This window comes from Molothrus ater, chromosome 35 (assembly GCF_012460135.2).
Source record: "Molothrus ater isolate BHLD 08-10-18 breed brown headed cowbird chromosome 35, BPBGC_Mater_1.1, whole genome shotgun sequence".
Lineage (NCBI taxonomy): Eukaryota > Metazoa > Chordata > Aves > Passeriformes > Icteridae > Molothrus > Molothrus ater.
Window position 1 is genome coordinate 865,148 of NC_071662.1, and position 12,797 is coordinate 877,944.

The 12,797-nt window shown below is 49.9% G+C and overlaps 1 protein-coding gene and 1 pseudogene across 1 annotated transcript; one reads left to right on the forward strand and one right to left on the reverse strand.

Moving 5' to 3' along the window:
* LOC118700713 (zinc finger protein 271-like) overlaps positions 1-12,797 on the reverse strand; it is a 342,045-nt pseudogene that overhangs the window by 81,313 nt on the left and 247,935 nt on the right.
* On the forward strand, positions 6,332-7,308 carry LOC118700726 (olfactory receptor 14J1-like). The gene has a single exon (XM_036405317.2). It carries the CDS (start codon positions 6,332-6,334, stop codon positions 7,262-7,264), a length of 933 nt encoding a protein of 310 aa, XP_036261210.1. The 3' UTR covers positions 7,265-7,308.

Sequence of the window (12,797 nt, forward strand, 5' to 3'; positions counted from 1 at the left end):
GGCTATAGCTGTGTGTTGTTGGATGTCTTGTGGTGGCAGTTGAAGCTTGAGCCCGGGTTGAAATGGTTCAGCCCTTTAGGCCACCCCTTTTAGGATGGCTTTAGCTTGAATCGGTGTTTGTGGGTTGTTAGAGCTGTAACAGGGACAGCTTGTTGTATGAGAATAGTGGGGTGAGTTGACTCCCGGGATTCGAGTTATGGAAAGGGTTGCCAAGAACTATCAGAGTGATCTGATAGGCACTGCTAAATGATTAAAATATATGATGAAACAACACAACCCAGATTGGACTGACATTCAATTCCTGTTGGATGCTTTAACTGAGATGGAAAAGCAGTTAATTTTGAAAATTAACAGGAACTTTGTGCAAGACACTTGTAGACCAGCTGAACTTGATGCTAAGGAATTTTTCCCCCTTTGAGATCCATGATGGGATCGAACTAAACCAGAAGATTTGGCCAAACTGGAGGATTATCAGGAGATTATAATAAAGGGAATGGAAAGGTCAATCCCTAAAACCATAAACTGGGCTGCCCTATATGCAGTGAGACAAGGCCCTTCTGAAAGCCCTGAATTTTTAGACCACTTGTGGGAGGCAATGCATCATCATGCATCTTTAGATCCTGATTCCCAGGATGGGATACAACAGTTAGTAAATTTGGCTTTGGGAAACAGGAGACATTAGGTGTAAGGTGTAGAAGATTTGGGGGCCTATGGGGTGAAATTTAGAAGCCTTATTAGAAGAGGCATGGAGGGGTTTTAGCAGTTGAGAGGAAGGATACAAACAAGGGATGAGAAAATTAGTAGCAGTAGAAAGAGAAGAGGAAAAAGGGAGATGGCATATTCAAATGACTTCCACAGGAGGTCATCAGCAGTGGAATTATAGGGCATGGATGGATGGCTGGTCCAAAAGGGAATCCAGAAGCTCATGTTCTGCAAGTCAAGGCATTTTCAGAGATGGCACCACAGAAACGGACTGTGGGATCTTGGCTCCGAAATGGTCATTAGTATTGTTGATGCATTCAGTCTTTAAGCTGTTACAGTGCAATAAGGTCACTGAACTGTTATCTTTGTTATATGCATGTAACAGTGTCTAAAGTTGGACCCTTGGCTGAAATATCAATCCTGACATAAGTTTAGACAAAAAGTCCCGGTATTCAGTGGGACAGAAGAGGAAGAACTCCTTAAAATAGGAGCCAAGAAAGATAAGGAAGGGAAGTGGAAATTAGCAGATGGGAGGAAAATGTTGAATAAACCCTTTGCCAAGAAAATGCTAGAAGGCATACATGGAACAACACATTGGGGTACACAAGCGCTAAGTGATCAATTTCTGAAGGATTTGGGATGCATAGGAATTTTTGGGATAGCTAAGCAGGTGACTGAATGGTGTGTGATACGTCAACAAGTGAATAAGAAAATCATGAGGAAAAAAACCCAGAGGAGGGCAAGAACTGCCTTACAGCCCTTCCAAAATATCCAAGGAGACTTTACTGAGCTTCCCCAGGTACAGTGGTGGAAGTTTTTGCCAGTGATAGTAGATCACGTGATGCATTGGGAAGAGGTGGTACCCACTGTGAAAGCCAATGCCAATGCTGCGAATAAAACACTTCTAGAATCAATCATTCCCCAATATGGGGTGGCAAACAGGATTGATTCAGACTGGGGAACTCATTTTACATCAAAGATGTTGCAGAAAGTTGTTCAGGCCCTGGCAGTAAAATGGGAATTACACACTCCATGGCATCCACAGAGTTCCCGTTGGGTTGAGAGGATGAATCCAACTCTTAAAAGAGCTCAAGTTAAGCTAATGATTGAAACCCAAATGTCATGGATAAAATGTCTCCCCTTGGCCTTATTAAGAATGAGAACCCAACCCCAGTCAGGTCTGGGGGTGTCACCCTATGAAATGATGTTTGGGTTTCCCTTCCTGACCTCACCCCAGAAGGCTGCCACCTATGAGGAAAGGGAAGCCAATGCCAAGAAATAAGTGATGTCTATAGCACAAACCTTAAAGAGCTAAGACATAAAGGGGCAATTCCTCAAACTACCACCCTGGATTTCAGAATCCATAATATTAATCCCAGGAATTGGGCGATGATCACGTCATGGAGAGATCAGCCTCTAACTCCTCAGTGGGAAGGTCCCTTTCAGGCACTGCTCACCACCGAATCGGCCGTGCGAGCTGCAGAGCGGGGATGGACTCATGGCAACAGAGTCAAAGGCCCAGGAGAAGAATCCAAAGAGTGGACTGTAACATCCAGGCTGGGTGAAACAAGATTGACTCTCAAGCAGAGACTCAAAGACAACCAGAAAAACACCAAGACGCCCAAAAAGTAGAGTCAAGCTTCCACCAACCAACTCGAGAACTGTCTTGCTGTTTTCATGGGTGAGAATTACCAGCATCTGTTGAAGGGAAACACACAAGGGACTGTAAAAGGTAATGGGACAGCTTCTTCAAGAAAATAAGACAAAGGAAGGAGGGCAAGACCAGGTTGGCCCCTTTGTTTGCTACCAAGAAGGCTCCATAGCCCTGCTGTGGGTAGTAACCCCATAGGCATGGTAAGGTAGGGACAAAAGGCCATTCCAGACCTCTGTCATTCCTCAGTTGTCTTTTAATTCAACAGGGACTGGAGGGCAGGACCGAGTTGGCCTCTGTGCTCACCCCTAAGATGCACCAACTATGGGTAGCAGCCACACAGGCACGGTAGATGGGAGTCAAAGCCATACTGGACCTCTGGGATGCCCTTTTGCCCATTCCAAATAAGTGTGTCTAAGGAAAACCTGAGATTTTTTTCTCCTGTTCCCACTGTCATTGCCCACATCAACAGATGCTGGTATGACTCGTTCAAGAGACAAAGAAAATTTTTTACTTAACTGTTTGAGCAAAATGACTTATAGAAAAAGAAAAAGGGGGCTTGTTATAGATGAGTAATCCTATGGTTGACTCTCACAATTAAGGGGTGAATGTTAAATATATGTTAAGAGAAGTTTTGTAGCTGTACAATTATCCTTCCCCTCCCCCTTGCATTGTTATCCCAGGATGGCCTCAGTAGTTGGGGCATTTGGGAGGGTTGGCTTGTTCCTATGGCAGCACCTGACTGTGGTGTTTGGGTTTGGGTTCTAATTCTGATGTTCACAGGGGTTCTTGGATGAGGGAAGAGATGAGAATGTTTACTCGATGTTTCAGAATGCTTATTTATTATTTTATGATATATATTACATTAAACTATACTAAAAGAATAGAATTAAATGTTTCATCAGAAGGCTGGCTAAGCTAAGAATAGAATGGAATGATAACAAAAGCTTCTGTCTCAAACAGAGTCCAAGCCAGCTGACCGTGATTGGCAATTTAATTAGAAACAACTCTATGAGACCAATCACAGATCCACCTGTTGCATTCCACAGAAACAGATAACAATTGTTTACATTTTGTTCCTGAGACCTCTCAGCTTCTCAGGAGGAAACATCCTAAAGAAAGGATTTTTCATGAAAAGATGTCTGTGACACCTGACCTCCAATCAAGGTGTGAGACACTGATCTCCACCACTGGACAGAGAAGAAGGAGGCGATTGACAAGACTTTGGGAGGGGCTGGAGGTATAAAAAACAGAGCATCCATTTTGTAGATGAGCACATCCTGACTGAATCCTTTGCTCCTGTCACTGTGTTATTTTCTTTATTCAGTCTTCTGTTGTATTTTGATACGATTTTAATATTTTAAATTTTTGAAAGTAAAAATGGTTTCTCACATGAGGTTGGGGAATGTGGGGCAAGGTTGTCCACACTGGGTCAACTCTCAAAGTAAAATGTCTCTGATGTGGTGAGACCTCCTTAGGAGCGGCCCTACATCAACATAAATCACAGAAAGCTGCAATCAGCTCTTCTCTAAAGAGAACAGTAATAAAATACACTCTTTAAAATAGGATTACTTATTTCTTAGAAGCTCATTGAAATATTTCTTCACAACTGTAAAAGGAAATCTGCCTAATAAACGCTCCAGAGCTGAGGGAAATTAAGGCAGAGCCATGGTGTGTCAGGACTTGCTTGACCCTAATGAGCCCTGTGGTGCATTTGGAACTGAGCCCTGGAAACTCAGGGCCTGAGATTGCACAAACCTTTCCAGGAGTCAAAGTCAGAGGAAAAACTCAGAGTATCTCAAAGCATGAATGGGTCCAACTGAGGTCCATCCCCAACACAGGCTCCTCATGGACTCCTTGGAGGGGAGAATTGGAGGCCAGAATTGGAAAAAACACCTCTCAGAGATTCAGAGTGGAAAGGAACATCCAAAGTACCTTAAAAACCTTGAGTATCTGAAAGTATTAATGAGCCCCACTGAATGTCAGTACAAAGCCCTCAAGGGACTTATTAAAGCAGATAATTGAGACCATGATTACACAAACTTCTCACAGAGTCTGTATCAAAAGGGCAACACCAAATACCTTAAAATAACTGAAGTACCTTGAAGCATTAATGAGCCCATGAGTGTCATTACTGATAAAGGCTCTCAAGGGACTAATTAAAGCAGATAATTGGGGGCTGCAACTTCACAATCCTTCTCACAGAGTCTGTATCAAAAGGCAAACACCAAGTACCTTAAAATAACTGAAGTACCTTGAAGCATTAATGAGCCCCACTTTGTGTTGTTACTGACAAAGCCTCTCCAGGGACTAATTACAGCAGATAATTGGAGGCCATGATTGCACAAACCTCTCAGTGACTCCAAGGCAAAAGCCAAACCCAAAGTCCTTTGAAAAACCTGCAGCCCCTGCAGGGAGCATGAAGGAGCCCCCAGGGCCATTGCTGAGCAAGGCTCCCCAGGGACTCCTTGCAGCAGATCCTTGAGGCCACTGGGATGTGGGCTAGGGGGGATGCTGAGGGCAGCACAAGGGGCTGACAGTGCCCAGCCTGGCTGGGGCTGTGCCAGGAGGCCCCAGGGCCTCAGGACAAGGTGTCTCCTCCCAGCCCTTGCTGGCACAGACCCTGCTGTGCCCCAGGGCACCAAGACTTGGCTTCTCTTTGTCCCCACCTGTCATCACTGCCTGCAGTTCTCTGCTCTGCCTGGGGCCTGGGGACACTTGCTCAGTCGTGTCCCTCTCTGGGACCCATTAAAAGTCCAAGAAACTTTGGAGTTGGATTCTGCCTTGGAGTTCTGCAGAGGTTTCTTCAGCTCCCTCTCAGGGACTGATGTTCAGGGCCTGAGCACAAAGCCCCAGAGGCTGATTAAAGTCCTTGTGCTGTGTCTGTGCTGCTGAGCTGGGCTGGGCTCCTGGCACAGAGGCAGCTCCTGGTCACCAAGAAGAGCTTCAAAAGCACATTTCTCTTGATGAGCAGCTCTTCTGCCAGCCCAGCAGGGCTGGGGCACTGCCTGCAGCCAGCCCGGGCACAGCACAGAGGCACAGAGAGCTTCAATCAGTCAGGGCTGGGAAGGGGCTGAGAAGTGCCTGGGGCACAATCACTGCCAGTCCTTGGCACAGGAACCTCTGGCTGCAGGACAATGCAGCTGCAGCTCCTGGAGCCATCTCCTCAAGCTGGAACATCCCAATGCCTGCAGAACCTGTGAGTACATTCTCTGCTTGTCTCTTGTGCAGAGCAGCCAGGGGTGCCCAGGGCTGTCCTGCAGAGCAGGGTCCTGCAGCCCAGGGCGCTGTGCTGGGGCAGGGACTCTGCTGCCTGCCAGGGACAGCTCTCAGCCAGCCCTGGCAGCTGCTCCCAGCACTGGGGGACAAGATTTGACTGGGAGGAGACAGCTGGTGAGGCTTGGGAGTGTTCTCCTTGTGTGGGGAGGATGCTGCATGGTTCAGGACTGCTCCCAGCATGGCATTTAACTGCAGAACATTTTCAAGTGGATTATACAGGGAGCAGAGCGAGACAGGGGTTGCATAAAAGACAAAATCCTGCTTTTTAAATCTACTGCTCTGGGTTTCCTGGATGGGATTTGTACATAGATATTCATCTCTCAGTTCAGATCGAGAAAAAGAATTTTTTTTTTCTCAGATCTCACTAAACCAGGCTTTTCCAGCTTCCTCTAGGGTTGCTCTGATGTTTCCATCAGAGCCTGCAGAGCCAGAGCTGCCCCTGAGCAGTGCCTGAGCTGGGAGGGCTCTGCAGGGCAGAGCTGAGCCCCCAGGGCTGGGCTGGGCTCTGGCAGCACTGGCAGGGCCCAGCCCTGGGCACAGGGAAGCAGCTGCTGGCAGGGACAGCTCCAGGCAGCAGAGCCCTGGGCAGGCAGTGGGGGGAAAGTGCCCCCAGGCTCTGCTGGGATATTTCAAGTCCTCTCCAAACCCAACTATTCCATGATTACTTTTCTTACAGATCCCCATGTCACGGCACAGCAAATGTCCAACGGCAGCTCCATCAGGCACTTCCTGCTGCTGGCATTGGCAGACACGCGGCAGCTGCAGCTCCTGCACTTCTGCCTCTTGCTGGGCATCTCCCTGGCTGCCCTCCTGGGCAACGGCCTCATCATCAGCGCCGTAGCCTGCGGCCACCACCTGCACACGCCCATGTTCTTCTTCCTGCTCAACCTGGCCCTCGCTGACCTGGGCTCCATCTGCACCACTGTCCCCAAAGCCATGCACAATTCCCTCTGGGACACCAGCAACATCTCCTACACTGGATGTGCTGCGCAGCTCTTTTTCTTTGTTTTCTGCGCTACAGCAGAGTATTTCCTCCTGACTGTGATGTGCTACGACCGCTACGTGTCCATCTGCAAACCCCTGCACTACGGGACCCTCCTGGGCAGCAGAGCTTGTGCCCACATGGCAGCAGCTGCCTGGGCCAGTGCCTTTCTCTATTCACTGCTGCACACGGCCAATACATTTTCCATGCCCCTGTGCCATGGCAATGCCCTGGGACAGTTCTTCTGTGAAATCCCTCAGATCCTCAAGCTCTCCTGCTCCAAATCCTACCTCAGGGAACTTGGGCTTCTTGCGGTTAGTGGCTGTTTGGTATTGTGTTGTTTTGTGTTCATTGTTTTCTCCTATGTTCAGATCTTCAGGGCTGTGCTGAGGATCCCCTCTGAGCAGGGACGGCACAAAGCCTTTTCCACCTGCCTCCCTCACCTGGCTGTGGTCTCTCTGTTCCTCAGCACTGCAGCGTTTGCCAACTTGAAGGCCCCCTCCATGTCCTCCCCATCCCTGGATCTGACCCTGTCAGTTCTGTACTCAGTGGTGCCTCCAGCCCTGAACCCCCTCATCTACAGCCTGAGGAACCAGGAGCTCAAGGCTGCAGTGTGGACACTGATGACTGGATGCTTTCGAAAACATTAAACTGATGGCCAATTTCTGAAAATCACTTGAAATAAAACTAATCTTTGATACTTCTGCTTGGTTTCATTTCGGAGGTTCTTTTTCTTTGTTTTACTTTTTCCGTATCCACAAAGAAATGTCATTGCTTCCGACATTTCTCATTTTGTTTCTCTCCACCTTCCCTGTGGACACAGACTGTGTCAAGGAGGGGCTGCGCTCTCGGTGGCTTTAAATGAACTAAAGGATCTCCCAGCAGAGTTTTCTGCAGAGATTCTCTTTTGTTGCCTTCTCTGGAGCTGCAGCAGCAATGTCTGTGTGCAGAGCTGGGGCAGATCAGGGCTGGCCCAGCAGCTGTGCCCAGCAGCAGCAGCAGCACTTGGTGTTGCCAGTGCTGCTGCCGTGGCCCTGCCCTGCTGCCCTGGTGGCCCTGGTGTTGCTGCAGGGCCTGAGTGCTCTCGGGGCCGGGCACAGCCCTGGGGGTGGCAGTGCTGGGGCTGCAGCAGGGACAGGCCATGTAATATAAATCACCTTTGATAATTCTTTTGGGTTTGGTTGTGGGTTTGTTCTTTTTTTCCCCATGTTTCAGTTTTTTAATAATATCCACAAAGAAAAGCCATTGGTTTTGCCATTTCTCATTTTGTTTCTCTCCATCTTCCACATGGCCACAGACTGTGTCAGTGAGAGGCTGCACTCCGTGTGGCTTTAAAGAAACTAAAGGATCTCCCAGCAAAGATTTTTCCAGACATGCCCTTGTGTTCCCTTCTCTGGAGCTGCAGCAGCAATGTCTGTGTGCAGAGCTGGGGGCAGATCAGTGCTGGCACAGGAGCTCTGCTCCTGCTGGCCACACCATTCCTGATCCAGGCCAGGAGCCATTGGCCTTCTTGGCCACCTGGGCACACTGCTGCCTCATGTCCAGCCTGCTGTCCATCAGTCCCTGCAGGTCCCTTTCTGCCTGGCTGCTCTCCAGCCACTTTGTCCCCAGCCTGTAGTGCTGCAGGGGTTGTTGTGGCCAAAGTGCAGGGCCCGGCACTTGGACTTGTTAAACCTCACCGTGTTGGATTCATCCTACCAAGGTTCCTGTGCAGACCACTCCTATGTTCCCTCAGATCAACACTCACATCCAGCTTGGTGACATCTGCAAAGATGTCCTTGGTTCCACGGAGCCCCTCAGTGTCACAATGGCCTTATGGTCACATCAGGCCCTGCACTGTCACACTGGTTTCCTTGGTTCCATGGGTCCCCAAAATGTGAGAATGGACTCCTTGGTTTCATGGGGCTTCACAGTGTCACCATGTTCTCACTGGTGCTGCAGTTCCACCGTGGCCCCCTGGTTCCACGGGGCCCCAGGGTGTCACAATGGCCACAGAGTGTCCCAATCATCACAGAATGACAGAATCAAATAGGCTGGAAAAGACCTTTGGGATCATCAAGTCCAACCAATGCCCCAATACTGCCTTGTCACCCAGACCATGCCACTGAGTGCCACTGGAGAGGGACAGTGACTCTGCCACCTCCTCCCTGGCCAGCCCATTCCAGTTCCCACTCACCCTTTCTGTGAAGAACTCCTTCCTATTGTCCAGCCTGAGCCTCCCCTGGTGCAGCTTAAGGCTGTGTCTTCTTGTCCTGCCCTCCAGCAGATCCACACTCACACCCAGCTTGGTGCCATCTGCAATTTGTGAATGCTGCACTCGATCCCCTCACCCAGACCATCAGTGAAGATATTAAACAGGACTGGGCCCAGCAAAGATCCCTGGGGACAGCACCAGTGCCTGGGCACCAGCTGGGTGCAGCACCATCCCCACCACTCTCTGGGCCCAGCCTCCAGCCAGCTCTTAAATCTCCCAGCCAGGAGGGAACCTGCCCAAGCCGTGGGCTGCAGCTTTTCCAGGGAATGCTGTCAGAGACAGAGTCAAAGGCTCTGCTGGAGTCCAGGCACACAACATCCACAGCCTTTCCCACATCCACAGCTGGGTCACCTGGGCATAAAAGGAGACCAGGTTGGTCAGGCAGGATCTGCCACCCCTAAATCCACGCTGGCTGGCTCTGATCCCTGGGCCATCCTGTGGGTGCCCTGTGATGGCACTCAAGGTGATCTGTTCCATAACCTTGCCAGGCACCCAGGTCAGGCTGACACGCCTGGAGTTCCCCAGCTCCTCCTTCCAGCCCTTCCTGGGGATGGGCTCACACTGGCACCTCCAGTGCTCTGGGCCCTCCCTGCCGAGCCAGGACTGATGGTAAATGATGGAGAGCAGCTTGGGGAGCTCATCCACAGCTCCCTCATCCCCCTGGGATGGATCCCATCTGATCCCATACACCTGTGAGCATCTGAGTGTCTCAGCAGGTCGCCAGCTGCTTCCTCCTGGATTCCAGGGGGCTGTTCTGCTCCCTGTGCCCATCTACCAGCTCAGGAGAACACTTGTCCTGAGGACAACCTGTCCTAATATTGAAAATTGGGACAAACAAGGTGTTAAGTAGCTCAGCCTTTTCTTTATCTTCCTTTACTATATTCTCCACTGCATCCAATAAAGAATAGAGGTTCTCCTTATCCCACATCTTGCAATTAATTTATTTATAGACACATTTTCTATTATTTTTCACACAAGTGGACAGGTTAAACTCTAATTGAGGTTTCACCTCTTTCCTTTTCTTTCTGCATAAGCTAATAACCTCCTTAAACACTTCCTAAGTTTCCTGACCTTGTGTCCAAAGGTGATGCTCACGCTTCCTTCCATTGACTTCCCACAAAAGCTCCATGGGCAGCCAGGCCAGTCATTTTCATCACCAGCTCATCTTTTGCCACACTGGGAGAGGCTGCTCTTCCCCTTAATATTACTTTCTTGAAATGTGTCCATCCTTCCTGGACCCCTTTGATTTAAAGGGCTGTTTCTTTTTAAAAAAGTCAGTACCTGATTTTATATTCCCCAAATCAGCATTCTAAACAGGCCAAAGTCTGCCCTTCCTAATTCCAGTGTAGAAGTTTTGTTGCTGCCCCTCCTTCTTTCGCAGAACATTGAAAACTTGATTATTTCATGGCCACTGTGCCCCAGGCAGCCTCTGAGCCCCACATCTGCCCCCAGCCCTTCTCTGTCTGTGAACAGCAGCAGACAGAGCTTTCCTTGGCAGTGGGAGTGTTACCAACAATCCGGTAAACCAGAAAACTCCTTAACACCAGTGTAGCATTAAGAAGCAACATTCTTTATTCAGCTGCTTGCACAGGGGAGAGCTCCTCCCAAAGCCCTGCATGCTGAGTACAGGAAAGTTTCTGTTTATTTTCTATATTTTGCACACACATTCATTGATTGTCCTGGACTAAACATACAGATGATAATCATTTCCCCAAAATCATTAGCATATTCCCCCTTCCCCTGTACCCATGTGTTCTTCTGTCCTGGGGGTCTCTCTGGTGGTCCCTGGTGGTCGTGGACCCCAATGTTCCAGTGGGCCTGGCTGAGCTGGCAGGACCCTGAGGCTGCTGAACTTCCAGTTCCCCTTCTCACACAATGGGCCTTGTGTGGTTTCCATGGGCCTGGGGATGTGGAGAACAAGCTCCAGGTGTCAGCTCACCGGGTGGAGACAATTGATCATCTGGTAACATGAGGTCACAGAGTAGGGTATAATATCACAGAATGGGATATATGAGGTCATTGAGCAGCTATGGCATCATAGACTGCCTCTGTGACATCACAGAGCCAGCTGTGACATCACAGGGCAGAGGTCTGACATCACAGAGGCAGTCTATGACATCACAGAGTTGGCTGTGTCATCAGAGACCAGCTGTGTGACATTAGAGAAGGGGCTGTAAGCTCACAGAGCAGGCTGTGATATCCCAGAGGGGCTGTGTGCCATCCCAGAGGGGCTGTGTCAGGTCACTGGGTTGGTCACTCTGCCCCAGCTCTCCCTCACAGTTTCTCCCAACAAGTCCAATGCTGTCCATGCCCAGCGGGGACCCTGTCCCCTGGGATCCCCCCGGCCCACCTGGAGCCACAGCCTCCACCAAAGGATGTTCCACAGGATCCAGCCCAGAGCCTGACATGGGGACAAGGGGCCAGGGCTGTGTGAACAGGACATCAAGGGCATGGATTATCCAGGTCACTGTGGCCTGGGTTGGGTAGCCCAGGGCAGGAAAGATGTCTGGCAGCTGGAGCAGGGTCTGGGAAGGGCCTCCAAGGTGGGGCTGGAGCCCCTGGGCTGTGAGCAGAGGCTGAGGGAGCTGGGCTTGTCCAGCCCAGAGCAGGGAAGGCTGAGGGGCTCCTCATCCCAGCCTGGCAGTGCCAGCGAGGAGGGGATGGAGAACACAGAGCCAGGCTCTTCACCGGGGGCCTGGTGGGAGACAAAAGCCAATGGGTGGAAGGGGAAAGAGGGGAGATCAGCCAGGACAGGAGGAGATGAAATGAGTCAGGCTGGTTTCAGCATTTCCTCAGCACCAAGAGCAGCCTGACCTCCCTTCTCCATCCACCACTGACAGCTTTGCAAATCAGGAATTGTTGGAGCTGTTTTGCCCCCACTCCAGGATGAGCATCCTGATACAAGAACCTAATTGTGTTTATATCTGTCACAGAACCACGTTTGCCTAAAACTACTTTTAGGATGGAAATCACTTGTGGGTGGTGGACTTATCAGATGCTGCTGGGACGTTGCACATAGCTCAGGGAAGAGCGTGATTGTTATTAAATTGTGTCCTGTTCAACTGTGGTCTGTTGGCCATGAAGAGAAACTTTCTGTTCCTCTGAGTCTCACCAGTTCCTGACCCCCAAAGGACACAAACCTGATGAGCTGTGGTTCCCACTCCAGTGGCTGCACTTGCACCTCCCTCCATCCCCAGAGCAGAGCTCCCTTGTCCCAGAAAGTCCCTGGCAATGCAGGGATGAAGGAAACAGGACAGGCTGTGGAGATCAGAGGCAGGGCATGGCCAGGGATTTGGGGTGGCTGTGAGCCCAGGGCAGGACCCGGCCCTTGGCCTTGGTGAACCTCATCCCATTGTCCTGGGCCCTTGGTTCCAGCCTGTCCAGATCCCTCTGCAGAGCTTGCTGCCCTCCAGCAGAGCCACACTCCCACCCAGCTTGGGCTCACCTGGGAACTGCCTGAGGGTGCCCTCGATGGCCTCGTCCAGATCAGCAGTAAAGAGATTGAATTGGTCTGTCCCCAGTCCTGAGCCCTGGGGACACCTCTGGATGTGACTCCATTCCTCAGCTGCTCTGAGTGCCAGGGGGTGGGTGAAGGAAATGGTGGGGAGGGGATAAGGACAAAGTGTGATTGATTATCAGCCATGAAGGGTCTTGATTTTCATATCTGCTCAGAGTGCATGAGGAGGTGCTGGGGGCCAATATTATTGGACATTGCTGATATCAATCTATAAACAGGAAAAGAAAACTTCAACAGGCAAAACAATTCTCTCCGCATTATTTTCAATATAGCATATTCACTTTGGATACACTTCTGAAATGTCTATTTAAATACAGAACAATTGAAAACTTCAATTATTCCCATGGGCTTTTCTTGTTCAGGTGTTTCAAACCAATATTTATGAGCTTTTCTCACTGAATTCCTGAACTGA